This window comes from Penicillium canariense (genome assembly GCF_028826845.1).
Source record: "Penicillium canariense strain IBT 26290 chromosome Unknown utg000008l_segment0_segment0, whole genome shotgun sequence".
NCBI lineage: Eukaryota > Fungi > Ascomycota > Eurotiomycetes > Eurotiales > Aspergillaceae > Penicillium > Penicillium canariense.
In genome coordinates, this window is record NW_026622735.1 from 1,780,614 (window position 1) to 1,805,172 (window position 24,559).

Sequence of the window (24,559 nt, forward strand, 5' to 3'; positions counted from 1 at the left end):
CAAACCTCGAACGAGCATTCATTATGGAAGTCATGTGACATTGTACTGCATTGACAGAATTCTTCGCTCCTCGACCTCAGACTGCATGACAGAGGTTCCTCGGTTATTAATCACAGCGGAGTCAACTGACTAAATAACGATGTGACAATCACCTCAGACAAGAACGATGTTCAAATACTCATAAGCCAGTGATGAAAGGGAACGATAGTGCAGACATGTTGTAAATATTTAGATAGCGCTATGAGCCACGCGCCATCCAATTTTTGTTCTTCGGAAAATATGCGGGTAATTTGTCAGATGCAGCCTTTCAGTGTTGGTTACACAAGCTCTATTTGCTTTATATTGGGTGTTTGTGTCTTGACTAGGCTCACAGACGCTGAGAGACTAGCTCTGTGAGCGCTCAAGTACCAAAGTGTCGGTGAAGATATGAAAGGAGGGAAAAACCCAGTCCCACGGGCCACAGCGGGCGATTTTCAGCTACCTCTCTACCCAGCTGTGAACTCAATGTTCTCGCTAGCCGGAGATGTACTGCTGTGGCCTGTTTCTAAACGATATTCCTCGGGCCCTCCACATTTCCCAGAAATGCATATATGGCCATACACAGGGATATCCTTTCTTACATATCCTTTTCCTAACAGGGTTTGTTAGCTGGTTGGATTGCTATCTTCTAGACTTTTGGGACAACTGTAGCGTGATACGTAGTTCATGCTTCTCCATCGTGATTTTTTACCATAACCCTAGAAACCGGTACCGACTGCTCTCAATTTGCCATTTAGATTCACGTGTAGGCCTATCTACAATGTTTGCGCCTTTCTTGGGTTAGTGGATTGCAAACCGCATCTGGAAAGCGAAAGGGACGTGGACCGCCGCGGATTAGAAAATTAGTAATTACCTATTATAGAGCAAGGCACGGAGTGAGCATCAGCCAAGATTTCTTGCTCGAAAAAATAGCTAACATACAAAAGACCTGGTCAGGTTCGACCAAAGGAGGTGTTAGCCGGAAGAAAAATGTCAGTGTATCCTCAAATCATTCATACACGTTTAAATGATCTGATAGCCTGATCCTCACTTTCAAATAGAACCATAAACCTCTCAGGTCTGCTCTTGGTTTTACCTTCAAGTAGGTGATATTTCAATCACCAAATGTGGAATATACCTTCTAGACACAACGGCCAGACATATGTAGCTACTGGGTTCATACGGAGATCAATACATCAATACTCGGAAAGATATATTGAGGTATCCTCAATGAAAATTGATATCAATGTAATAAGTTCCAAATCAACTCTGTGTTCCCCAAAATGCAACCAGCTTTCAACTATCGACAATCTCGCCGATCTGCCTGTGATCGATGCCGCGGTTTCAAGCTACGCTGTCAGCGAGGTCAAGTGGGCGGCAAAACGTGCGAGAGGTGCCTCAAGGCCCAAGTGGTGTGCACGACAAGCATTGGACATCCGGCCCCAAATTTCCCTCATTCGAAAGCCAACTCTGCCAACATAGCGATCGAATGCGATGAGGGCATGCTTAAGAGTGATCGAGTGTCTATGCCCATTCTCCACGGATCGGTTCACTCAAAGATTAGAAAACTGGTCCCTCCTTCTGGGATTCCACGACGACACGACCGTCAATCGTTTAATTCTTGGAGGAGGCTCGGTCATTTTCCTTCTTTTGATAGTGGGGGTACTGGTCCCACAGCGGAGGAATTTGACCTATCTATTTCCTCAGGCTCTCCTTTATCAATTACACCAGAACATTGGAGAAATTCCAGTCCTGCTTGGAATGTTAATTATCAATTGGTCAGTTTATTGATATTTTGAGCATCTAGTTTCCCGAAGGTGATCACTAAATGTGCTAAAAAAATATAGCCCCAAGGCGATCTTAGCTTCTTAGAACCTGAAAATCGCTTAAGGAATCAACCATCATGCTCCGAGGCGCTCATCACAAATCATTTACCGAGCTTCCAAATTCACTCCAGTGCGAATAAACAATTATCCTCCATTCCAGGTGCCCTTGATCTCGCCGACCCTGAATATTTGCTGGGGGAGGAAATGGACTGGAATTCACCATGGAGGCCTGGTGCTGGACTTACGGAAGACAATGGATCACAAATCACCTCACTGGGTGATTGGACTTCCACAGGGGCGTACGGCATACAAAGGAAACTGTTGCAGCTAAACCTGGAAGTGATGGGCGATCTTGAGCTTTTAGAGGTGGAGTCAGATACTGTGGCATCAAATTTCCACCTTGGAGGCAGTGTGTATCCCACTGTCAGCAAACTCGACATTCCAATTTTCCGCATGCTTAATCATTCTACCAAGCTGTTGGAAATCCTTGATTGTGAAAATACCCTATACGCCAGTTTCTCCTCCCCTTTGGAAGCCGTGGAAACTTACTCATACATCGGCGATGACGGAAAGTCACCTCTTCCATTTGTCACGGACAACATTGTCGAAGATGGAGTAGGAATAGTTTCATCGGATTCTGGATATTGGACAATGATGATACCCCCTCAAAATCCCGTCAAGGCTTCATCTCCCAAAAACGAGATGCCAGTCTTTCTCAGCCTGTTGACAACATACAGTCATCTCATTCAACTGTATCACGATGTTTTCGCGCTGCTATATCGGAGTTTGCTCATTATTTCTCCTGATGATGATACCAGCTTTTTACTATTTCCGAGCTTGCACTTCAGGCAGTCTCCCTTGGAAGGTAATTTGCGGGCTCAGATCGAAGTGCTAATTGAGCTCAGCTCTAGCATGCTAGGAAACCTTGACCGTGCACTTCGATTGACTTTTAGATCTGTTCCGCAGTCGGGTGAACAGTCAGGTTCTATGGCGTATCTTTCGGAGATTACTCCATTGGTGGCCATCCCTGACCAGATCATCTCCCAGGAAAATAAATTGCGTGGCATTTCACTGGAGGAAATAATGAGCTGCTTGAGCCATCTTGTAAAGGAAAGAACTAATGTGTGACCTTTCTTTTCTTCAATGTACAAGCGGAATGGAGAAAATCCCAGGGTCTTTGTTTACCAGAACATTAATATAGCTCCATGAATAGCGTTCTTTGGCTACGTGTTTCATACCTGCTTGCTCCTGTCTCCTTATTTTGTCTCTGTATCACCATGAGTAGCATTACATATGACGTGTGATATGTTATTTTTAGTACTTCAAGACCAAAGAAAGAGTCGCCGAATCCGAAGGATTTGCCACACCGACACCGATACCGAATCCGAAGCTGAGGAATGCACCTGTGACACCAGAGCTGAGATAATAAGGGGTGGGACTATTTAAATTCCACATTGACGTCCTTGTGAAAAAACCCCATCATCTAATATTTCACTTCGACAAGGCAAAATCTGCTAGAAAAAAGAGATGGCTGCCCCTAGCTCTAGAGACGCTACAAATTTAGCGGGTGTCTGGAACTTAGTAGGTTTCCCCTACAAATCCATGGATTATATGTTGACCAAAGGAATAGAATAGAACACTCTCCGATGATCCAGACAAAATCTTCGCTCTGGTAGGCCAATCTTTGCCTGGAATAGAACTACAGTAAAAGCTAAAGAAAAATAGCAAGGTGTTCCTTGGGTGGTGAGACAGGTTCTGCGGTACGCCAGCCTTTCTCTATCAATCTCCCAGTCAATTTGCCTGGCAGATGGAACCTTTGCAGCCCCACCTGACGCCCACTCCAACTTTGATTACCCAGGAGACTCGGTTACCATTCTCGACATCACACAGAATGTGTATCCTGGAAATTTCAACAGTGAAGGAATCTATCATGTAAATGGCAAGCCGCAAAATTTGTCCCTCCCTATCTTTGGGGACGTGGTGATGCAGTTGAGCTACATCAATGCATCGAGTATTTCAGACGAAAAGCTTCGCCAGACGCTCAGCGAGGGAAGCTCATGCCAGGTCGTTATTGATGAGATTGCTCACAATTCATCCAAAGGCTGGGAGGCGCGAGTATTCTGGGGATTTGAGTATATTTGTGATAAAAGATACTTTACTCGCAACGCCATTGTGTGGAAGGGTGATAAAACAGTGAATTCGCGAATGGTCTACGATTTCCGCTGCTAGAAATGCCGTTGACAACGCCCCCGCCCCTTTTTAATCTGACCTCATCAAGAAGCTTGTGATCCGTATGAATTCCGTGCACTTGCCCATTGCTCTAAGAAGGCTTTCGGCTTTCCAGTGCAGGAAAACTATTAGTTTAGTTTGAAGACTGACAGATTATTTTGAGTCAAGGTTCGGGATTAGTTGGAACATTCCAAAGATATGAACCTCGTATTCGTTTTCCTTTCATGAAAATTCTTGAAAATACAAAATGCAGAATTCCCGAAATGCGGAGTAAACTTTCGGAGACATTGCTGTTGACTATGCCACCATGGACAGTCATCTTAAGCGACTTTGTCCAATAAAACCACTAGTTTCTGGCCCGAGACGCTTCCACTTCTGAGAATCTCCAGGCCTTCAAGAATTCCTTCAAAACGCCCATCAATGACCCTTCCTGGGCTAGGCTTCAGCTGGCCCACATCAACTAAGTGCTGAACCGTTTTATACCAAGCCCTCGCCCACTCTCCTATCTCTGGCTTCGGGGGAATACCGTATGGCTCTGGCAGCTGCACGCCATTGCCAGAGATAGCGCCTCCCATCACTAGCTCGTTCTTGACGGTCCTTCTCGTACAAAGATGCTCTTGGTATTGTTCTAGAGCACAATATCGTCCACCTGTTCGGCCAATGGCCTCTTGACATATGCGTACTGTCTTTGCCTCAGCAAAGGGATCAAGAGCATAGCGGAGGGCATTTTTAGTAGCAGTCCGAATATCCTGGGCACATGTATCTGAATTATAATCAAAAGCCAGATCTGCGCCATAGGATCGAACTAATCCAAAGTTTTGCGGCGAACACGTCGTAATGACACGGTGGCCGCAGCTAAGTCATGTCGAGTTAAAGCACAGAATATTTGCGTTTTAGATACAGAATACATACAGTTTAACCATCTGAATGGCGAGAAGTCCAATTGTACTGCTTCCTCCATATACTAGCACATAGAGTGGCTTTGTAGAGGGCTTTTCCAGGCTTCCAGGAAGGCAAAGTGACCAGAATAATGCAATTCCGAGTGTGGCGATACCGGTTCCAGAGATGGCTGGTGCAGTGGTGAAAGATAACCCTTCCGGAATATGGAAAGCGAAATCTGGTTCGATCCTTAAATACTCACAGTAGGACCCAGTTAATGGATCGGCTTGATTCGATCCTTGAACAGCACCAAAGACTCTGTCTCCACGGTGGAATCGCCCCTCTTTTGCGGCTATACTGCCTACTGCGACGACAGTACCTGCAAAGTCACACCCGTCCCAGAGCCCAGGGGTAGGAAACCGAAGGGGCATCTTGAAATCACAGGGATTTAGTGCCACAGATGCCGTCCGTATAAGTAAATGATGAGGTTCAAGGTTGGGTATAGGCGACCCCGGCGTGACATGGAGGGTTCCCCCTCACCTTGAACAATGGCTGTTTGCGTTGATGGGACTTCAAAGGAAGTCAACATTGTCAAGTAGGATTCAAGGAGTCAAGTATCAATATGAGATATCCTGTTTACAAGATGGTGAAAAGACGGAGTTGTGATAGACAGGACAAGCTTAACTTCGCTGGGTCAATTCTCTTTCCGACATTTAATAGATCCAACGAAATCTTTGCCTCGTCCTCCCAAGGCATGACGCGTTGCTTCGTATTACAAGTCCACATCGTAATCGCGTTTATTTTGAAATGGTCATAAATAGAATCGGTCTGTTCGCTGAGACTGGAGTTCACAATGATGTCGTTTGGTTAGCGCGATAAGACTGCCCTTCGAGGTCAAAGCACAGTGGGTTTGACAGAACACGCCTCGGCCCAAGAGAATATGAGGTGAAAATTCATCTATGGGAGATTCGCCTGAAACATAGGCCGGATGAAAACTGGCATTTGACTTTGAAACATTTTGGTTCCATTCTGAGGAGATTACGGCTGGCGATGCGCTCGTATCCTGGAACAAATGTACCACGTAAATGGAGGTTGATAACAGAAGCAGGGGCACCGCAGAATCATAATATCGACTGCCTGTTTCTGCCCCTTTCTCATCCTCCAGGCGTGTCAGTCATTTATTTCTAGTGACTTTAGATGCATGCGTACAGACAGTGGGCAGAAAATGTACACTATCCCAACGCTTGTGCCTTGTCATCGGCGAACAGAACAACATATACACAGTGTACGGAAGCAGTCGTTCCCCAAGTTGGCCCCTTGTGTAAGGTTCCAACCCGATCAAGCAGACTTGGCTCGGTGGAAATTTTAGATGCCGCGTGTTCTCCACATGTTGCCAAAACAGCCGATACCCTTGAGGAGACGAATGGGGCCGAGCAGACAGCATGTCATGTAGCCAGTTTGATTTCCAATCGTGCGTATCCGAGGTTCCAACCACTTCAGGACAAGGGGCTCGACCCAAGGGTGAAGACAAGTAGCACAAACTCCTCAAACTCCTCGGGATATCGCACAGGATAATATGAATTCGGTGCAGCACGTTGAAAACGAGCAGATTGAGTAGTCGAAAAAGGACGTGTGGGCGGATATATGCTTCTATTAGCCCCGAGGAACCCATTCATAGTAATGGCCCAAGGGAATGGTTTGCTGTCCCACGGTATGAAGCAGAGTATGAGATGTAAGTAGCTCCCCCAAAGCACAGGGCTGCAGGTGATTCGTTCTAAAACTTTCCATTCGTCTCACACATACTTTTGTGAATCTGTCAATTTTGCCAGGGAAAGATTTGCCGGGCCTTGTGGAAGAGATAGTCCTGTAGCTTATAGACAAACTCAAGTAGCCCTACCCGAACCTCCTTTATGTCACCACCGATTGTTCGAGATCTATGTTCAGTAGTATGAGAGCAAGTTCCCCAGCCATTGCAAATTCTCATAGAAATAAATGACGGTATAGACTAAGAGTGTTGCCTATATTTGCATCTTGGTCAAGAAGTTGTTTGCCTAGCATTTGGCCCTCTTTTGTGTTGACACCAATTACCGTAGAGCCATTGCTTCTGGTATGTTGCGAGGCGGGTGATGAGAGCCCGCGTGCGGTAGCGGCGGACAGTTAAGCCTGTAACAGATTCAATGGAAACATCGTCACCCAAACAGGAAAAACACGAACATCGGAAATAATCGCGACTGGGACTGTGGCTAGCGCCATTAACTCGCCGCTACACGAGTAAACAACGCCTCGGCAGCCCCGCTTTTCTCATTCCGTCATCCAACGGTGGGATGGTACCACTTTGAGGGGGTCGCCAGCCGACCGGCCGTTGGCCGATGGCCCGAGCCTCGCCCATTGCAACACTCGGCCATCGACGTCGAGAGTGTCTGGGAAGAACCACAGGGTGGATATAGTCAGGAATGACGGACAGTACGGATGCGAGTGTCCCAAAAGCGTCGCGGTCACGGTTCGGTAGGTTTCGCCTCAAGATGATAGCGTTTCACGAGGCTAACGGGCGTAGGCTGCCGAACCTGCCGGGCACGTAAAGTGAGACGCGACAATTCTCATGTCAGGGAATCGAGCACAACTAACATGTCTCCGAGTATTATAGGTCAAATGTGATGAACGACCTGGAGAGTGTGGTAATTGTACCCGACTACGCTTAGTTTGCTCGGGCTATGGGCCATCATCAAGGTCCCGAGCTCAAGAAATCGCACAAGATGTGATAGAAACCCCCAAGAGAAAAAGGACGTATCGATCCTGCACTGGATGCCGCGCATCAAAAACAAAATGCTCAGGAGAGCGACCGGTATGTCGAAGATGTCAAGGCAAAGCTCTCACCTGTGTCTATTCCGAGTCATCGCAACCTAGCTGGATAAGACGAGTTGAGGTCACCGCGAAGAACAGCGAGACCGCTCTTCCCACTCCAAACATAGTCTCCAACGAGTCTCCTGGAAACTCTTTCTCGCAATCTACTCCAATGCAGGCTAGTGAGCAACATGGAACGCCTCAATCTCCGTGCCCATCATATCGCCAGTCACTCACAACAGAGACCGTCGAGCCACAAATATCGTCCCTCAACTGGTAAGAAGGCGAATGAAGGGTCCTGATATTTATCACTTACACGCCAATGCAGGTTAAGTGCACGTCAGTTACCTAGTTCATGGAGAGTCGGAGTGCTGGTCGAAGAATATTTCAATAATGTTCATCCGCTACGGTGCTTCGCTTTCATTCACAGACCCTCGTTCTTGCAGAGACTGGATAAGGATCTATCGAAGAAATATCAGAGCCACGCTCTACTTCATATCATCTGCGCTCTGGGTGCCCAGTAAGCCTGGTTATGATTGTCTTTCTGTACGCAAGGAACGCTAACAATAGCTGGAAACAAGATTTTATGCACTCGCCTATAGTGAAACCGTGAATCCGCTCCCGTCAAGGTTTGTCCTCTTGGCAGGGAACGAATGGGCCAAAGTAGCCCAGCGACTCATTCTCGAGACCCTCGATACCGTCACAATCGAGAACTTGATGGTCAGCATCAATGGTTCCCCGTCTCTGGCATATTGCTGAATTTGCAACAGGCTGCAGTTCTGCTAAATGACTATGCAATCCGCATGGGAAATTTTGCAAATGCCTTCATGCTCAGTGGTCTTATCACGCGCATGACCCAAGCATTGCAAATCAACCTGGAGTACAACACAGATCTCCTTTGCCAAAACAATGATTTCGGTCCTTCCGTTACAGCCAAGGAATGTCGTCGTCGCCTCATGTGGAGTTGCTACGTGATGGATGCCTTGGTTGGGAGCGGGGTGGATCAACTCACATTGGTCGATGAGAGAGACATGAAAATCCAGCTCCCATGTAACGAGCGGAATTTCACCCAGCAGATTCCATGTCTTACAGAAACGTTGGATCCTGGGAACTGGTTGAAGTTTGTTCCTCAAGAAGTAGACACAAATGCAATTGTACCCAATATGGGTATAATGGCATATTTTGTTCGGCACATTTCAATTCGAAAACGGGTCCTGAGGTATGCTGTCCATAGTATCACGGCTTTTATCTGTTGCTTGTTGATTGGATGATCTTCTAAGAAACTGACGAGAGGGAGACAGGTACATCAAACATCTTGGTAATGCCATGGTTCCATGGGACCCTCAGTCCGAATTTGCGAAGCTGGACGCAGATTGTCGCGCATGGTACGAATCTCTACCGCCCAGCTTGCAATTTACGCCAAGTGCAATATATACCAGGAAAGATTCTTCCCAGCTTGGTGCTCTTTGTGTGTTACACTGTGCTCACTATCAAACAATATGTGACTTGTATCGACTAGGAGCCCCGGCTCTTTACAAGCTGAGGGCAGCTTTTGACTTTCCCTCTGAACAGCAGGGGTTTCTAAGACACTTACAGCAGGTTCTCTTTGATGCGGCAAGAACACTGGCGAGTATCATTGGAGAGACTGCCCATCATGGTTCGAGAATGCTGGCGGACTCGTGGCTTCCGACGATCACATACGATAGTTGTCGAATTATGGTTTACCATTTGACCCAAATTTTGGACCCTCGTGATGAAGATACTAAGAGAATCACGATTGAGACTCTTCCCCTTTTACAGAGTAACATCAACTGTCTGAAACTCATGGGGTCGCTAAGCATGATTTCACACTCATTGGTTAGTGATGTTGCCTACACAGCAATCCAATTTTGCATCTGGAGCTGATTTTATCTCATGCAGTGTTGTGCAGCTGAGACGATGCTTGACCGTTCGGGTATTGGGTCAGAGGTCGTAGCTCAGAATAGCATTCCTGATGATCCCTACCAGCCCATGGGTGAAGAGGACCAAAGGTTTGCCTTTTACATGTTCAAAAAGGCGGATGTGCGTACTGACTTGCTCCATAGCGAGAGTGTTCCCGGAACTCCAGTGCAAAGCGCACCAGATTACGTGCTCAATCCATTGTCCATTTTTCGCATGGCGCGGAAGTCTATTCCAGAAAGGCATGCCCCTGAAAAGGCCACAACCTCTTCTGCTCCCAATAGCACAAAACCAGATTCCTCTACGGATGTTGATCCGCGGACAGATGGCCAGCTTGAACCAAATCTCGAGACAGGTGCCTCACATGACCCCGAGCTTGAATTGGGCCAGGCCAGCCTCGAGGAACTTCAGACGTTATTTATGTCTGATTTGGGCTGGGCATGGCAACCGGCAGACACGGCCGTGGGATCAGGGATTGAAACAGCTGGGCTGTTACCTTGGGCTGGGGGATATGCTGCCACACAGGGAGAGCCGTGGGTTCCGGCTTTTCCATTCCCTCAACAAGGTTAATTTAGCAAATCCAGAGCTGGATCTGTGGAAGACCTCTAAATTCTTATCTTGTTTTCTATTCATTTATGATGTCCCCCCATCAAGATAAAGCGTGATTTGTTCTACGACTGTAACATGGTTAACATGCGTTACACTCTCATGACCTCATATATTGTGGGGAATAATCTCTTGGTTTGAACTAGTTTTTTACTTCTATACGGTAAGGCAGGGGAAGGAGATAGAAAAACTGGGCACTTGGATTTGGGTTTTCTTCTTGAGGGGAGAAACTCGACACCAAACAACAATATTGATACAAGATGTGTGGATAGAGGCCATTTAAAGTGAAGATCAAATTGTCCATAAAATACAGTAAAAGGATCCAGAGGCTTCTATTTTCAGCGAGTGATTACTCGGCATCCAAGGGGCAGACTGGGGGCTGATTGTTGACTTGGATACCGCCGCGCTTTTTCTCCAGCGTGTCGTGATATGGAAGTTTCCAGCCACCCTCAGACTCAGGAGCAGAGAGCCAAAGTCGCATCAGATGCCGTCTCCGAGCGGGCTGGCCGTCGTCATCTACAGCACCGGGAGGGTGGTCGGTGTAAGCAGTTCGTGCGTGAAAGACGTGTGAGTTGCTCAAAAACTGGATATCGCCGGGGGCCAGAATCATGTGCAGAGCCAGCTCACCACATGTCTTCTCGAAGATTTCCATGGCATATTTCTGCTTTTCTGACAGCGGTGGGATTTGGGCATTGGGTCCCGAGTTGAATCGAGACAGAGAAGTGACATTCATCGGATCAAACCTGGCGTAAACTCGAGGGTTGTCTCCCGCGCGCTCGTTTTCAAGATAAAAGATGCTGCCACGAATCCATGGCTCTTGCCCTTCCGAGACCTCACCCTTGCGATCGAAATACCAGTTCGGTTCAACGAGGGTTTGAACAACATCGGGATGTCTCTCCTGAAGCACATTGAACACGTGATGTGTAGAGGCAATATCTGATTCACCACCGGAAAGAGACTTGGCGATGCAGAGAAGCCCAACAAGATCGGATCCATCGGTGTGAAAGTATTGGCTAATCATCATGTCAGTGATATGTCGAGTGTGGATTAACTCCGACTGAGATGTTTACATACCGAGCATTGGTCCGGTAGATGCGGACTCGGTCTGTTTTGGTTGGGTCCTCTCCGAGATCTTTGACATGGCCCAGAACATGTCCGCGCCCATTTTGGCTGGTGAAGTATCCTAAGTAGGTCCCGAGGCCCATGTATGCGGTTGCACACTTGCGAAGGTCCCACTCTCGAACGGGAATGCCCTTAAATAAGAAAAAGCCCTTTCCATTGATCAGATCATTCCGCAGCACTTCAAGCCGACTGGAAAGTTTGGGAAGAGGAAAGTTTGTCTGCTGCGAGTTTAACCAAATATTCACGTGAAGTGGCGACTCTATCGACTTACCTTTGATATGCCCGTTAGGGGCAAGTCCTTTTGAATATATTCATCTGCCACAGTTCCAAGCTCGTTGATTTCCTCATCGGTCAACCGATGGGTCCAACGGTCTGGATTTTCACGATAGTCCTCAGCCTTCCATACCGTAGGTCCGCCATGAACCTTTGGAAAGTCGCTGTAGGGACGAATTCGTGAAGAGACGGGTGGATGCTGCCCAGATGTCTTCAGTCCATCTGGGAAAGCAGAGAGGTCGATGGAGGTTGGCATCACTTGTGAAGTGGCTGTCTCGACGACTGCTGAGGCCATGATGATATATTAGGCAGTGTTGATAACAGCAGGGAGTCTTGGTCGATCCTTTTTACCCCAAACTTCAATGCTTGAATCACAGTCAAAACACGAGAGGTAATTCACTGAGATCTTCTCTGCTTAATATATCAGGTTGCACGAAAATCAAAGTCATACTTGTATATCCCCCGCATCGGCCGGTCGGATCGATCGGCAGACGTTCGTCGGGGGTTTGTTCTGCTCCGACGGTAGGGGCATTAATAATACGTTTTGAATTTCGCGCTTCGTAGCGGGAAGTGTTGAGGGCGGCTATGGTCGGCTCGTCGGCTAATGTGGCGATGACTCCGATCCTACCACAATCACGCAAGATGGTGTGATAGCACATTAGCCACAGCAAATATGATAAACATGTAGCTCTAGATTGACATGACACAAAAGAAAACTTTTACACTTAAGCATGAAAGTATACCGTGAAAGCGAGCCTCTTGCAAAGAAGACCCCGGAGACCCCATTTACGAGACATCGAAACCGGTGAAAATGTTCAGTAAGTAGCAAGATTAACAATTTAGCAAAATGTATTGAGAATCAATCGCCAAACTCTACCGAGGGTGATCCTTGAATAATACGCACACATCCATGGCACCACTTGCCTGATAGAGACTTCATATTACCCATGGATAGAGCGATCATGAACACAAGGTCTTGGGATAAGACTTGTGTCAGACTACCATCCAGCGAGACTTCAAGGAGACGCAATTAACCACCCAAGCGCGCAGAAGGCGCGGGGACGGATCCTGCAGCTGATGCCTCGACATCTTCTTTAGAAGCAGCTCCGATGGGGGAGTCCTCCTTCTTTCTCAAGCCGGTAATGGGAAGAGTGTTTAAGTCGAGCAGGTACATGTACCAGTAGTATGTACCTAAATTTAACTTAGTTGAACGCTCTATGGTCAATTAGAATCGGCACGAAGGGGATACTCACCACAAAACAATCCGCCGCCAATAATGTTTCCAAGTAGGGTGGGAATAATACCCTTCCAGATGTACAGCCCAACGCTAATGTGAGGAGTGCCAAGCCAGATTGCCAGAGGAACGAAGGTCATGTTGGCAACAACATGATCGAATCCGAGGGAGACGAAAGCAAAGATGGGCCACCAGATACCCATGATCTTCGATCCCAGGTCTCGTCCTTGCATGCCGAAAAAGCAGGCAAGGCATACCAGCCAGTTGCACCCAATACCACGAAGGAAGATCATGTGGAAGTCGGGGACGACCTGCTTTTTCGTGGCGAACGTGATGACCGCCGACTTGAAGGGGTCCGTAGAGAAAACCTCGCCATCTGTTCACTAGAGGTTGGTTTCAGTGGGCAGCAAGAAAGGGTGAAAGCATCACGAACAGCCGAATATGATTACCACTAAGAACAAAGAGCCAGCTAAGTTTCCTAAAAACGTGACGGCCCAGTGAATAAGCATTTTCCACCAGGGCAATCGGCGTTGGAGTGCCGCAACGGTGGTAAACTAATCGAGTTGTAACTAATTAGTATATTTCTATTAGAAACTTGGATTGGCTCCCAGCATACCATAAAGGAGCCAGTGCATAGATCAGCGCCTGTCAAGATAATCATGCATAATCCATAAGGGAATACCAAGGCACTGATAGTGCGTATCAGACCCGGGGCGTTTTCCTGGAACCAAGGGGAAGCATTGGTGCTCAGGGCAGTTCCACAGGCAAAGGCAAGTAAGCACCCGGCAGAGACAGAGCTGAAAAAGACCTTGTCCAGTCGCATGTAACCCTTCTGAACCCCAGTGTTTGCAAGGGCCTCGATGACCTCCTGAGGCGAGAATGCATCAAAGCTCATTTTGACTGGGTTGCGACTCTCCAGTCAGGAAACTCTTAAGGAAAGTGGTCAATCTTTTCAAACCCGGAAGATTTATGGACAAGATGTTCGGATTCGAACAGAGAGTGCAAGTGACACCAAATTCCCCAGCCGGAAGGTTGCACTCACATATTTATGTGCAGCTCGAGGACGCAGCATGTTTTCTTGGCGATACACCATCCAGGGACTAATGCCGCTTGTACACAGGGGACGTAACTGGGTTTCGATAAGGAGGCCTGGTTGATCCCCAGACCCATCCTTTGTGCGCCATGGGGATCATTAAAGAAATAAGCTCAGATTCGTGCTGAGGGTGCACAATGGTCGATCACCTCCATACTTAGTGGAGGCGACCAATCAAAGCATGCAGCTTATCACTTTGGCCAAAGATAAGCTGGCATGTTGGCAATGCATCTCCGCGGACCCGCATGTACCAGCCCCCTCTGAACCTGCCCGAAGCCCAGTACTTTCTTTGGACATCAGATTTGTCACTAATCGGCGAAAAAATGGCCTTTCTTGGGATAGTCTAAACCTCCATCCCGAGCCAGTGTCAGTTGCAGTTGTTATCTCAGAAGACCCAAGCGCTCAGGGAAAGCAAAGTAGTCGACGTTCTAGAGGTGTCGAAAGATCAAAATCTCAGCCGGTCGGAAAGATAGTATATTTTAGTGAACTCGTGGGTGTTTCCATTACAAGGAAATTATAACAACACCGGAAAGAGAAAACGCACTCACCGGCGGTGTGTGGCATCGCATCTGAGGTCCTGAGCATCTAGGAAGGCGCACAGCCTCCATCAAAAATATGTCACAGGCAGGTACGCTATGGTTCTAATGAAGACAGAAAAGTGTGGCTGCAGCAGTGTGGATCATTCTGGAGAAGCAGATGACAAGCACAGGGCTGCCCAATAGACTGGGCTGGCCTCAACAGTTCAGCTGGTCGGTATAGCATCACCGGCTTCGGTTACCATATTTTATAGAAATGAAGAATAATTACGGGTGCCTGTTCAAAGCAAGGTTTTTAAATAGCAGCCCATTCCCACCTCTGAAATACTTGAAATTCATGGGAGCTTTCCGAGGTTCAGTCAATCGATGGGCCGAGCAAGAAATGGTGACGTCAAGCAGGCCACGCAGCAATGTCCCCAAATCATGGCTTCGACGTGAAAGCGAGATTTATCTCACTGCTTAATCCATTAAAACCTAGAACAATTTGTTCAGAACAAGAACAGTCAAAGTCAACATGGTGAAGGACAAAAATACTGTGATTAGGTAGGTCTCTTCATTGCCCTGTCTTGATCCAGAACATAAGACCACGGCTTACGTACAATTAGCGAGTTCAACGAACTTGTTAACATGACCCCAAACGAGCTCCGTGGGTGGCTCAAGGAGGAGCAATCTCAGTCATCGGGATGGAGTGGTGAATCTGGCGAGACCATTGGCCACGAGAGGTAAGTTAGCGATCCCAATGGCTGCATTTTGATTGGCTAGGATTCTTGCTTCGAAAGATGAAGGCTAACGGGACCCAAATATGCAGCGGTCGGAAGATAGTGGATATTTTAGAGCACAATCCTAGTCGCGACGCATCTGGTTATGACGACTCGGACATCGATCATATGCGCAAGGTTGTATCTTATTGCAAGCGACATCTCGCGCAGGAAGAAAGCGCCAAGCAGGATCCCAATAGTAAGAGCTATCGATCCCTCAAGAATTGGGGACATGATGCGCTCAAGGAGTGATCGGAGGCGAGTATGTCCTCATATAAAAGACTACAATTCGTGTTTCATTATGTGTTTCCCTCGGAAGATTAGGATAGGATAGAAGTAGCGTGGCATCCTCCTCGCTACTTCTGTACCAGCTAGGGCCGTACTGATTGTCATAACACAAGCCCAACGCCGAACTGGGCCACCGTACTACACAGAACGAAGAGGTACAGCTTAACAAACTATCAACACCCCAGTCCCCAAGCCATCCGTGGACGCAACCATGAGCGCGCACTTGAAACAACATTTGCCCCCTTCGTGCCGCCACACCACCGCGTTGGTCCCTGTATGCGAGCACCAAGCACGCGCAAATACCTCACTCACCGGGCCGCCTGTCGCGTTCACAACCAGAATAGCCATGTTCGCAGCAGCATCCCCCTTTTGGGACATTCTTCCGAGCTCCTCGACTCCCCGTACACCGAAGGTGTAATGCCCTGCCGCACGTGGGTCTATTTTGTGAGTACCTCGGCACGCCGGCGCGGCAACAAACACGCTGTTGGTGTATAGCGTGAAGGTCACGAATGTGCGGCTACGTTCCAGGCGGAAATCAATCAGCGCCGTATACAGCGGTGCATCTTTGGCGCTAGTGCTGGCGACTGCCACCTTGGAGAGGCGGATGGTCTGAACTGCAACAGTATCAGAGGATCTCACCGGCGGCTTCGGCAGCATCCACTCGCCGCTATCGCCCTGTCCACCGCTCGTCGATATAGTATCTGCATCTCCTCCGCTGGAATACAATTCTAGCGGAGCAAAGGGAGGCTGACGAGTTGACAATGAGACTGTGATGCCAAGTCTGCATTCCGGGATGGATGGAGAAGGACAAGGCCCAATCCAGCCGCCTAAACAACGGACCTGGGGGCGGCCTGTCTCACTGCTGAGAGAAAGTGGTGCGAGAACCTTTCCTAGTACGGAGCGGGAATGCCAGTATGAGGCCTCTGGATAGACGATGCCAAAGTTTCCCTGGCGGATATTGACACTTTCACTCGGCATGTGCGCGCGCAGGGTCGGTGAGAGCAGGTACACTACCCCAACGACAGTGAGAGGGAATGAAGCGCCTGGGAAGACCAGTCCACCCATCCAGTCATGGACACGCACGTCGACGTTGATTTCGTGGGCCTGGGCCTCTCGCAGGTGGTTCGCTGTCTTGCGGACCTCGTCTGCATAAGGCCACTGCATCTCATCAACAAATTTGATGATGCCATCCATCTGCTGCTGAAGCACATTCTTCGATACTTTGAATCCTGCATCGATGTTGACCTCCATGTTTTGTGCCCAGAGATCGGCGGCGATCATGTCATAAATGACGCGCGTAGTGATCCCGCCATACCAGCGTCGGTCGTCTCGCTGGATCCGTAGGATCGCCTCGCGGGCCACGAGCATCTGTCGCATAAAGTCGGCAAATCCAAAGCGCGCGTTCGGATCGATTTTCTCATAGAATGCAAGAAGGGCGATGCTCCCGGTGGCTTCAAAACTGGGCACAATAGAGCTGCTCAGAGCCCCGAGCAGGTCTGTGATTTGATGTCGCAGCTTATAGCCTTCCTCGGAATCAAGCCATGTGTATCTATAGTAATATTAGTGTAAGCTCTCTTGACTGCAGAGCGCATTAATTGACTCTCAAAACATACTCGCTAGGACCCAAGAGCTCTTCCAACTGGTCATAGCCCTTTCTGTCCGTGAAGTCATCGCCTAGGCCCTCTGCTACGATCTTCTTCCATCTCTGGTGAATAAAGCTGGTGTATAGTTGTTTTGACTTGGTTCGCTTCCAGCTAGGATCTACCCGGTTTTCAAGTTCCGAGGCCCTGTTCCAGAATGTGGCTTCCCTGGCAAACCCTGTCAGGGAGGTTGATCCGGGAGACCATCCGGCATATTTCCTGTCAGCATCTACGCTCACTTCCAGTAACTTGTCTGCCACTCTCGATATATTGTCGGGGATATATCGTAGATCTTTGACGATATTAGATCTCTTTTGTGAAAGGACAATAGATTGCATCGCTTACCGAAAACGGAGTCAGACACCAATTGAACTTCTGAAGACTCTGGAGTCTCACCAAGGCCGACAAGCCACGTAAAGCAAGCCAGACTGTTTGGCTTATGGTAGGCCTTGTGGATTACCAAGGCACCTGTGTTATCGTACAGATCACATGTTGTACCGCCGGGCATGGATGGAAGACCTGAGGGAGCAGCCAGTGTCGCCGCAATCAGGTTCTGCACAATTGATTTGGGCCTGGGTAATGGATCCTGGGCGGATGGGTGGGTTAGCAGACCATGCGGTGATGTCGCTGATGTTGGTATAACCTGCACAGCTCTTGGGGCTGGCGTTGGGGCTCCATGCTGGCTGGCCGTTGACAGCATCTCCAACCTCAAGCTGGCCGTCTCAGCAATGAGATCCGTAACATCATCAGCGGCAGTGACGAGATTCTGAAGTTGGTTCACATCACTGCTTCGCAGAATCTCAGCCCGCATCTGAACGCGTGTCTTGTCGCGGATGGCTGGTAATAGCGAAGTGAGCGAGTCATTGATGGCTCTCAGCTCTGCAATTAGGACTCGGAACTTGCGCTCATCGCTGACTGCCCACATGGCCTTTTTTAAAGGCGATGTCTTTTTTTGTGTCGTCAAAGTCCTTTCTTGAAACCGCAGATATGTTTTCTGAAAGGTGGATAGCAGCATCTCCCTCGTTGGTTTCTCCGCCAAGGCAGTTGTCTTCTGTTTCTCTTGGCTTTCCTTCCGTGGAGCAACGCCATACCGGCTCTGGAGCTGTTCGATGTCTTCAAAATAATGGGTGAAGCATGTTAGTAGACCTGCAACGGCTGGACGCAGCGCTGCACCCTGGAGCGACTCGTCTAGAATGGCAAGGTCGTCTGGAGTCTCATGTTCAGGTCGATTGGGATCAATGTCAGTGATCCCGGCGGACTCTCCCCAAACCATCAACCGTAGTCGCTCTACTTCAATCTTCGTCTGCAGGATCTCCCTATTGACGCTATATCTCGCTGCAGATGAGAGAGTATCGAGCGTCTCGATGCAGGTACTAAAGAGGGCCGCCAGCCCAACCACCCCAATTGCGGTACTCGCGATCTCCATTTCCAGTGATGATATCGAAGCAACGTCTTATGCGGACTCCAAACTCCGTGAACACCAACGGGTTGATTGACGTATAATGCAAATAGAGCCCATCGATGACCCAGAGGTGTTAGTCGTGGCCTATGCCAAGCCGGTTAGGCCAGAGACAATTGGGGCGCAGCACGAGGCTATCCACTTACCCCCCTTGGTATACGAGGCCGCGGGGCCCCATGCAGCTTTAAAGACCTGCCATCAACAGAGTAACGCATGGCACCGTAATAATGCAACCCCGCGAGGACTGTTTGGCGCATATTGCTCTTGCATTACTATGCATCATACGGGTCCATCTAGAATTCACGGACCAGCCCGAATTATACAACCGATGACAAGGCCGCCCTGGCTCGCAGCCTTGATAGCACACGCGAAGCATGGTTGTTGGCCTCTCGTCACAATCGCGTGCTGCCCATATTGAGAGCACCATGCCCGCGCAGCGAGTTCACACTCTCCCTGCCCAGTGGCATCAATGATGAGCACGCGAGTGTCGTCGTGAACGTACCCCGGTAGCTGACTAGTCTTCAAGATGTGTTGCATCTTGGAGAGGTCTTGCTGGTGCACCGCGTGGGGTCCATCTATACATTCGGGAGCCATGAGAAAGACCGGGTTACTATAGAGAGTGAAGCTCGCCGGTTGACCATTGATGCACAACTCGAGAACCGCTCTTTGCTCCGCCTCTGGCTCGACTCCTTCAACGCCCCTTTCGTCTTCTCCGTGCGCGGGCACTGGAGCATCTGGCAGCCCCGAGCCAAGTTTCTGTAAGCGCACCGCGGAGAATTCGACATGATCGGACGATTCACATGGTCCAACAGGGACGGCCCATTCTGAACGGTCTACCATGCCACGGATCCACTCGGCGGCGGTCGAATCGGCTTCACGACGATGCAAAGGGGGGAACCGACTCTGACTGGTCGGTTGATCTCGGGTCATGAAGCCGTTGAAGGCTACATCTCTCGCGCAAATGCGCCACCAACCCTCCTTCAGGCCCTTCCCGCGAACATCTACAGGGGCCGGGCACGGCCCAACCCACCCATTGGCCGCTCTGACCCCCTTCATCCCGCCCAGGACACGGCCCAGCACCGTTTTGGACCGCCAATACGACCGGTCACTCAACACTAGTCCTGATGTATAATACTGCGCGGCCCCAAGATGTTGCAAACTTGGGGTGGCTGCGACTAGCGCTGCCATGATGGCGAACACGAAGGAATTTCCGGGCAGCATCAGACCATAGAGCCAGTCCCATAGATGTGTGCTACTCTTCATGCCCGCCCTAATGCCAGCATAGGCTTCCTCTGAGAATGTGCGCATCTCCCCAAGGGCTGGCCACGCCATCATCTCGGCAAACCGGATTAGCCCTTCGACTTGCCGTTCGTGCACGAGACTGTGCAGCTCGACATAGTCGGGGTTCCCCTTGGGGTCGGGCGTCTTGACATGAACGCCGTCGAGCCATCGCTCTGAAGCTTGCATGGCAGCTACGATCCGGCGACTCACATTACCAAACCCGACATCGGACTCGCGCTGCATGCGCATTCGTAGCTCGTGCGCTAAAAGCACCTGTAAGAGGAAGCTATACAGGCTGTCGGAGGTGGAGAGGGCAATCCTAGCCAGTGACGCGTCGTCGAGCACGTCGGGAAAGATCCTGCGGCGGTTGAGCGTGCTCAACAGGCGACTCACCTGGTCCTGTATCCGAGCATCCAGACGATCTGGACTGATCAGCTCATCGAGACCGCTGTTTGCCGCGAGCTCCTCGTAATTCCAGAACCGATCTCCCTGCAGCTGCACACGGCGCACCCGCTCGAGCAGCCGTTCGAGGGAGAGTTCCGGCAGGTCTTGCACAGTGTTCCACATCTTCTCCATGGTAGGAGTCTTATTTCGTCTCCACATGTTGAATTCAGCGATATAGCCGTGGACGGTGCATGTTCCAGGGTACTTGCCCTCATATAGACGGTGGCACTGGCTAGGGTGAGCTGTTGAAATGGTTACAACTAGTCTTGGCCCATACCTCTGTATCCTGTCGGCTGAAATCGCATTGATCGTGTCTTTTCTTGTTGGACATATACATCAATGCTGTTTCCGGTGTTAGGTGCCCTCTCCAGAGGATGAACTCGTGCTCATGCAGATGATGGGGAGGGATCACATACACCACGCCAGACACGAATGCTTCACATATTGGGCCTCCTTGTGCCTTTCCACCATGTAGTCTTTGCTATCCATTCCGTAAAAGTCGTACTCGGCGAAACAATCGCCATCCTGGACGCTGACCAGGCTAAACTGCAGCCCACCTCGCAGCTCAACCCTCTGGCTCATTGAAGCCTCAAGCTTCCCCAATTGTCGAGTGAGACGATGCACGTCCACGTCGACAGCACTGTCGTCCGTCTGTATGGTCGGAACCTCGACCACGCTCTGTGAGTATTGCGATAATTGAGTGATTCGTACACTGGCCGCCTCGGCGAGATCTGTGGCCCCATCTAGATCCGCAACAGCGGCTTCGACGATCTGGAGGCTGCCCGGGTCCGTCGACTGCTTTATCTCCGTGGCCATGGTTTCGCGAGCATGCATATCGCCGTCCGGGAATAACAGACCGAGGCTATCATTGAAGCCGCGGAGATCCTCAACAAAGCGCTCAAACCGCTTTTTGTCCTTGATCGCCCACCGTGTCGCGACGAGCAGCGACGTATTCTGCTGGATCCGCGAAGCTGATGCGTGCAGGCGGCCATATGTCTTGCAGAATGTCGTGGCCAGAGCATTATCTCTGCTACTGCTGGGCACGAGATCTGTCCTCGACGGCTGTAGGCCATACCTCCTCGTCAGAGAGCTGCTGTCTTCGAAGAGCCGCCGCATACAGTTGAGGATATCCGAAACAGCCTTGGCAATCCGCGGCTCACTCAGACGGGGGTCCACGGCATGTCCCTGGCCTGGCACGAGATCGTATAAGCCTACAACGTCTCCCCAGAGCGCGAGGCGAACACGTTCGATGCCAACCTTCGTGGCCAGCACCTCGTAGTCTGTTCCTAAGTTCCGCCCGCTTTCAAAAGTCTCATATAACTCCAAACAGGTCTTAAAGAGGCTCACTAGTGAGATAGCTCCGATTGAGACGCCGAGAGGATCCATGACTGATGCAATTGATGTTCACGATCCTGTCGAGTCACTCCAGCAGATCGCATGCCTGGGTGGGAACAAAACGCAATTGTCCCATCTCAGCCTCAACCGAGTAATGCTCCACCTTTTCTACCTCGTATTCAGCTTCCCGTGGGCTTGGATCTGCTGCAACTAGTCTCGAATATGGTGCCCACACGGCGGGGTGGGCGCGAGGTAGCCTAGCGGGCCAAGATCGCACAGCCACCCCATGGATCCAGGCAAGATAGGTATCTTGCGACTCAGAGGGGGTTGAGAGGAGGGGGGAGGTACGTACCACATCCGATGCCTTTGCAAGAAGGCGTCATCTCATCTGCGATGGCAGAAAATTCTCCAGTCTTCAACGACGCGCCGATGAGTTGACCGTAGTCTTTCTAGCATTCAGTATGCCGATACCCATGGAAGTTTCTCTTCCGTTGGCGCTGCACCTTCGCAGTCCGCAAACGTACAATATCCTTACCAACGAGAACTGGAAGCCCGATGAGGTATGAAGCCTTTCTCAACCTATGTAGCGACGAGGACACTCGGGTTATTGACTTGCGCGCAGAAATTCCAACGCTTCTCTCTCAATGACTTCGCCTTCATCGAGCAGCAATCTGGCCGGACCCAGGCGACTCTACTCTTCGCGGCCATCCTACGTGACATCTTCAATCACCCCGACTGGTCGCAGCTGCATGCTTTTTTCAGCAAGCGGTTTTCTCCGGGAAAACAACCGGCCAATGCCAGCATGCGCACGCTGAGCCCGCCGGAAGAGCAGTCTACCTACAAGAAACCGACCGTGGTCGAATTCCACACGGACCCCAGCTCCGTCGGCTTGCCCAAAGACCTGGCCATCCTGCTTGCAAGAGCTGGTCGCACCGCACGCGGGGGTCTGATGGGCCCCGACCCACAGCCATGCGCGATTGGCCCCGCCATCAGCGTAGCTTGCGGTGCGGGGGCCTACATGGACCTGACCTACGCAGATAAGCCACCCGGCAAGTATGACGAGCTGTCCAATGTAGGTGGTGAGCTCTACGGCTGGAAGAATGGCAACTTTGAAGTCATCGCAGGCGCACTCGCGACCACGAAGAAAGGCGGGCGGGGCCGGTACTGGGCTGAATGGACAGTCCTATGGTCGGTCATCGCCGAGTGGATATACGAGCACGACAGCACAGCGCTCCAGTTGGGACATCTGAGCTCTCATAGCTACAAGTATCGACTGAGTAGGGAGGAGGAGAGCTCCTTCGATCACTTTGGCAAGATCCCACGTAAATACCTCAAAACGGAAGCTATCGCAGCAGCCGAGGCCGTCCACAATGTCTTCGCCCAGCTGGCCAAAGAACCGACGCAATTTCAGGGGATTGAATGGGACTTCTTGGATCTTGCAGTGCCAGTTGAGGTACGAGAGGCGTTTCATGCGCGATTTGGGCAGAAAGGCGCCGACCATGAAGAGAACCGCGCTGGGCTGGTACGCAAAGTTAGAGGGCCGGGGCAGGACTCGCTTGTATACGGGGATTCCTTGCCGTATGAGGAGGTCAGTCCAATGGCTTTGAAGCGTTGCCCGGAGAGTTTTCATGGCGCTAGCTGGGAGGCATGGCTGTTATCAATTGAGGGGGGTGATGTTGTCATGGTAGACACTATGTTCCAAGTGAGTAGATGCCAACCCCCACATCATTGGACAATGGTTCTGACTGACTTCGCCCAAGGCACTCTGGGCGGTCATGCTGCTATCACAGCTTCCATTGAATATCAAAATTATCGAAAAAAGTGATAGGTTCCCCAGATATCGGGATCCCGACGATGTGTATATATAAAGGGCTAGACCGATGTGGCCGACAATAGGGAGATAGCGACTCGAGAGGTTTGGCAGTCATACTAAATGCCAAGTTCATGATATAATAGCCGTCATTAAATATCTTTGTCGCTTTGGCTTCCGTTCCCACCATGGGGGTGTCTCCATTCAGTTGATGGGAGGCGGCATTTGGCGGTTGGAACGCCGCATCTTCCAGAGCATGGGGGTCAATCGCCGACGATAAAGTCAATAGCCGCAAGCTCTCCCCGCACAATGTATCAGTGCTCAAGGTGTGGGGGTGTTCTTAGCCAAGTCAAGAGTAGACTAGGGTATGTAGGGGCGCCGCGCGCCTCATAGGGGTGGCGCAAATCATGGAAAACAGGGCAATTGATGACGACGGTGGGACATTTGAGAGCTCCGAGCTGCGATGGACCAACCAGGGTATGGAGGTCATTCATTCCACTGCAGACAATTTCACTGGTTGTTTGATCACCCGTGGGGAAGGGAATTGTGGGGGCATTTGCGGGTTCCGGCTGGCTTCGGGGAAGCAGTTACGGGAATCCTACGGGGAGTGGTGAACAGGCCAAAGCGGTGACAGCCGAGAGACTGGAGAGATGCCGGGTTAAAATTTCCCCACACCGTCTCACGAGACCCTCGGGGTCGGTAACAATGCGACAAAGTTAGCCAGCCAGCCAACCGGGCCATTTTCCACCTCGGATTGGTCCAGCCCCTCCACTCTCGCGATGCTTCCGGGGTTCATCGCCAATAAGAACCTCGGGTCCAATGCCGCGAAAGTGATGATCATCTCATGCTGCGTTTCCATGGCCGCGAAACCAAGCGCAGACGTGGGGGAAGGCGGGGGAAGGATACCCCCACTGCCGAAGGAAACTCTAATCGCCACAGGGCACGTAGT

The 24,559-nt window shown here is 50.1% G+C and overlaps 10 protein-coding genes across 10 annotated transcripts; 5 read left to right on the forward strand and 5 right to left on the reverse strand.

Moving 5' to 3' along the window:
* Positions 1 to 1,301: 1,301 nt before the first annotated feature.
* On the forward strand, positions 1,302 to 2,972 carry N7482_010585 (Zn(II)2Cys6 transcription factor domain-containing protein; the record flags this gene model as incomplete). The annotated part of the gene is made up of 2 exons (XM_056692709.1): positions 1,302 to 1,796; positions 1,866 to 2,972. The coding sequence occupies 2 exons, from the start codon at positions 1,302 to 1,304 to the stop codon at positions 2,970 to 2,972; spliced, it is 1,602 nt and encodes a 533-aa protein (XP_056538666.1).
* Positions 2,973 to 3,371: 399 nt separating this feature from the next.
* Positions 3,372 to 4,073, forward strand: N7482_010586 (uncharacterized protein; the record flags this gene model as incomplete). The annotated part of the gene is made up of 3 exons (XM_056692710.1): positions 3,372 to 3,425; positions 3,475 to 3,516; positions 3,570 to 4,073. 3 exons carry the CDS (start codon positions 3,372 to 3,374, stop codon positions 4,071 to 4,073), a joined length of 600 nt encoding a protein of 199 aa, XP_056538667.1.
* A 320-nt stretch (positions 4,074 to 4,393) lies between these two features.
* On the reverse strand, positions 4,394 to 5,383 carry N7482_010587 (zinc-binding alcohol dehydrogenase family protein; the record flags this gene model as incomplete). Its single annotated transcript, XM_056692711.1, has 2 exons — positions 4,394 to 4,928; positions 4,986 to 5,383. 2 exons carry the CDS (start codon positions 5,381 to 5,383, stop codon positions 4,394 to 4,396), a joined length of 933 nt encoding a protein of 310 aa, XP_056538668.1.
* Positions 5,384 to 7,965: 2,582 nt separating this feature from the next.
* On the forward strand, positions 7,966 to 10,301 carry N7482_010588 (fungal specific transcription factor domain-containing protein; the record flags this gene model as incomplete). The annotated part of the gene is made up of 7 exons (XM_056692712.1): positions 7,966 to 8,069; positions 8,122 to 8,313; positions 8,375 to 8,513; positions 8,564 to 9,012; positions 9,095 to 9,650; positions 9,714 to 9,823; positions 9,878 to 10,301. The coding sequence occupies 7 exons, from the start codon at positions 7,966 to 7,968 to the stop codon at positions 10,299 to 10,301; spliced, it is 1,974 nt and encodes a 657-aa protein (XP_056538669.1).
* Positions 10,302 to 10,686: 385 nt separating this feature from the next.
* Positions 10,687 to 12,027, reverse strand: N7482_010589 (TauD/TfdA family dioxygenase; the record flags this gene model as incomplete). Its single annotated transcript, XM_056692713.1, has 3 exons — positions 10,687 to 11,350; positions 11,412 to 11,680; positions 11,731 to 12,027. 3 exons carry the CDS (start codon positions 12,025 to 12,027, stop codon positions 10,687 to 10,689), a joined length of 1,230 nt encoding a protein of 409 aa, XP_056538670.1.
* A 735-nt stretch (positions 12,028 to 12,762) lies between these two features.
* Positions 12,763 to 13,861, reverse strand: N7482_010590 (formate/nitrite transporter family protein; the record flags this gene model as incomplete). Its single annotated transcript, XM_056692714.1, has 4 exons — positions 12,763 to 12,923; positions 12,986 to 13,342; positions 13,400 to 13,520; positions 13,583 to 13,861. The coding sequence occupies 4 exons, from the start codon at positions 13,859 to 13,861 to the stop codon at positions 12,763 to 12,765; spliced, it is 918 nt and encodes a 305-aa protein (XP_056538671.1).
* Positions 13,862 to 15,180: 1,319 nt separating this feature from the next.
* Positions 15,181 to 15,605, forward strand: N7482_010591 (DUF3140 domain-containing protein; the record flags this gene model as incomplete). Its single annotated transcript, XM_056692715.1, has 2 exons — positions 15,181 to 15,317; positions 15,404 to 15,605. Coding segments are annotated over 2 exons (339 nt in total), but the record flags the coding sequence as incomplete, so codon positions are not given.
* Positions 15,606 to 15,803: 198 nt separating this feature from the next.
* N7482_010592 (uncharacterized protein) lies at positions 15,804 to 18,707 on the reverse strand (the record flags this gene model as incomplete). The annotated part of the gene is made up of 3 exons (XM_056692716.1): positions 15,804 to 17,190; positions 17,255 to 17,573; positions 17,627 to 18,707. The coding sequence occupies 3 exons, from the start codon at positions 18,705 to 18,707 to the stop codon at positions 15,804 to 15,806; spliced, it is 2,787 nt and encodes a 928-aa protein (XP_056538673.1).
* Positions 18,708 to 19,040: 333 nt separating this feature from the next.
* Positions 19,041 to 21,851, reverse strand: N7482_010593 (uncharacterized protein; the record flags this gene model as incomplete). Its single annotated transcript, XM_056692717.1, has 2 exons — positions 19,041 to 20,707; positions 20,882 to 21,851. The coding sequence occupies 2 exons, from the start codon at positions 21,849 to 21,851 to the stop codon at positions 19,041 to 19,043; spliced, it is 2,637 nt and encodes an 878-aa protein (XP_056538674.1).
* Positions 21,852 to 22,362: 511 nt separating this feature from the next.
* Positions 22,363 to 23,625, forward strand: N7482_010594 (uncharacterized protein; the record flags this gene model as incomplete). The annotated part of the gene is made up of 1 exon (XM_056692718.1): positions 22,363 to 23,625. One exon carries the CDS (start codon positions 22,363 to 22,365, stop codon positions 23,623 to 23,625), a length of 1,263 nt encoding a protein of 420 aa, XP_056538675.1.
* Positions 23,626 to 24,559: the final 934 nt, after the last annotated feature.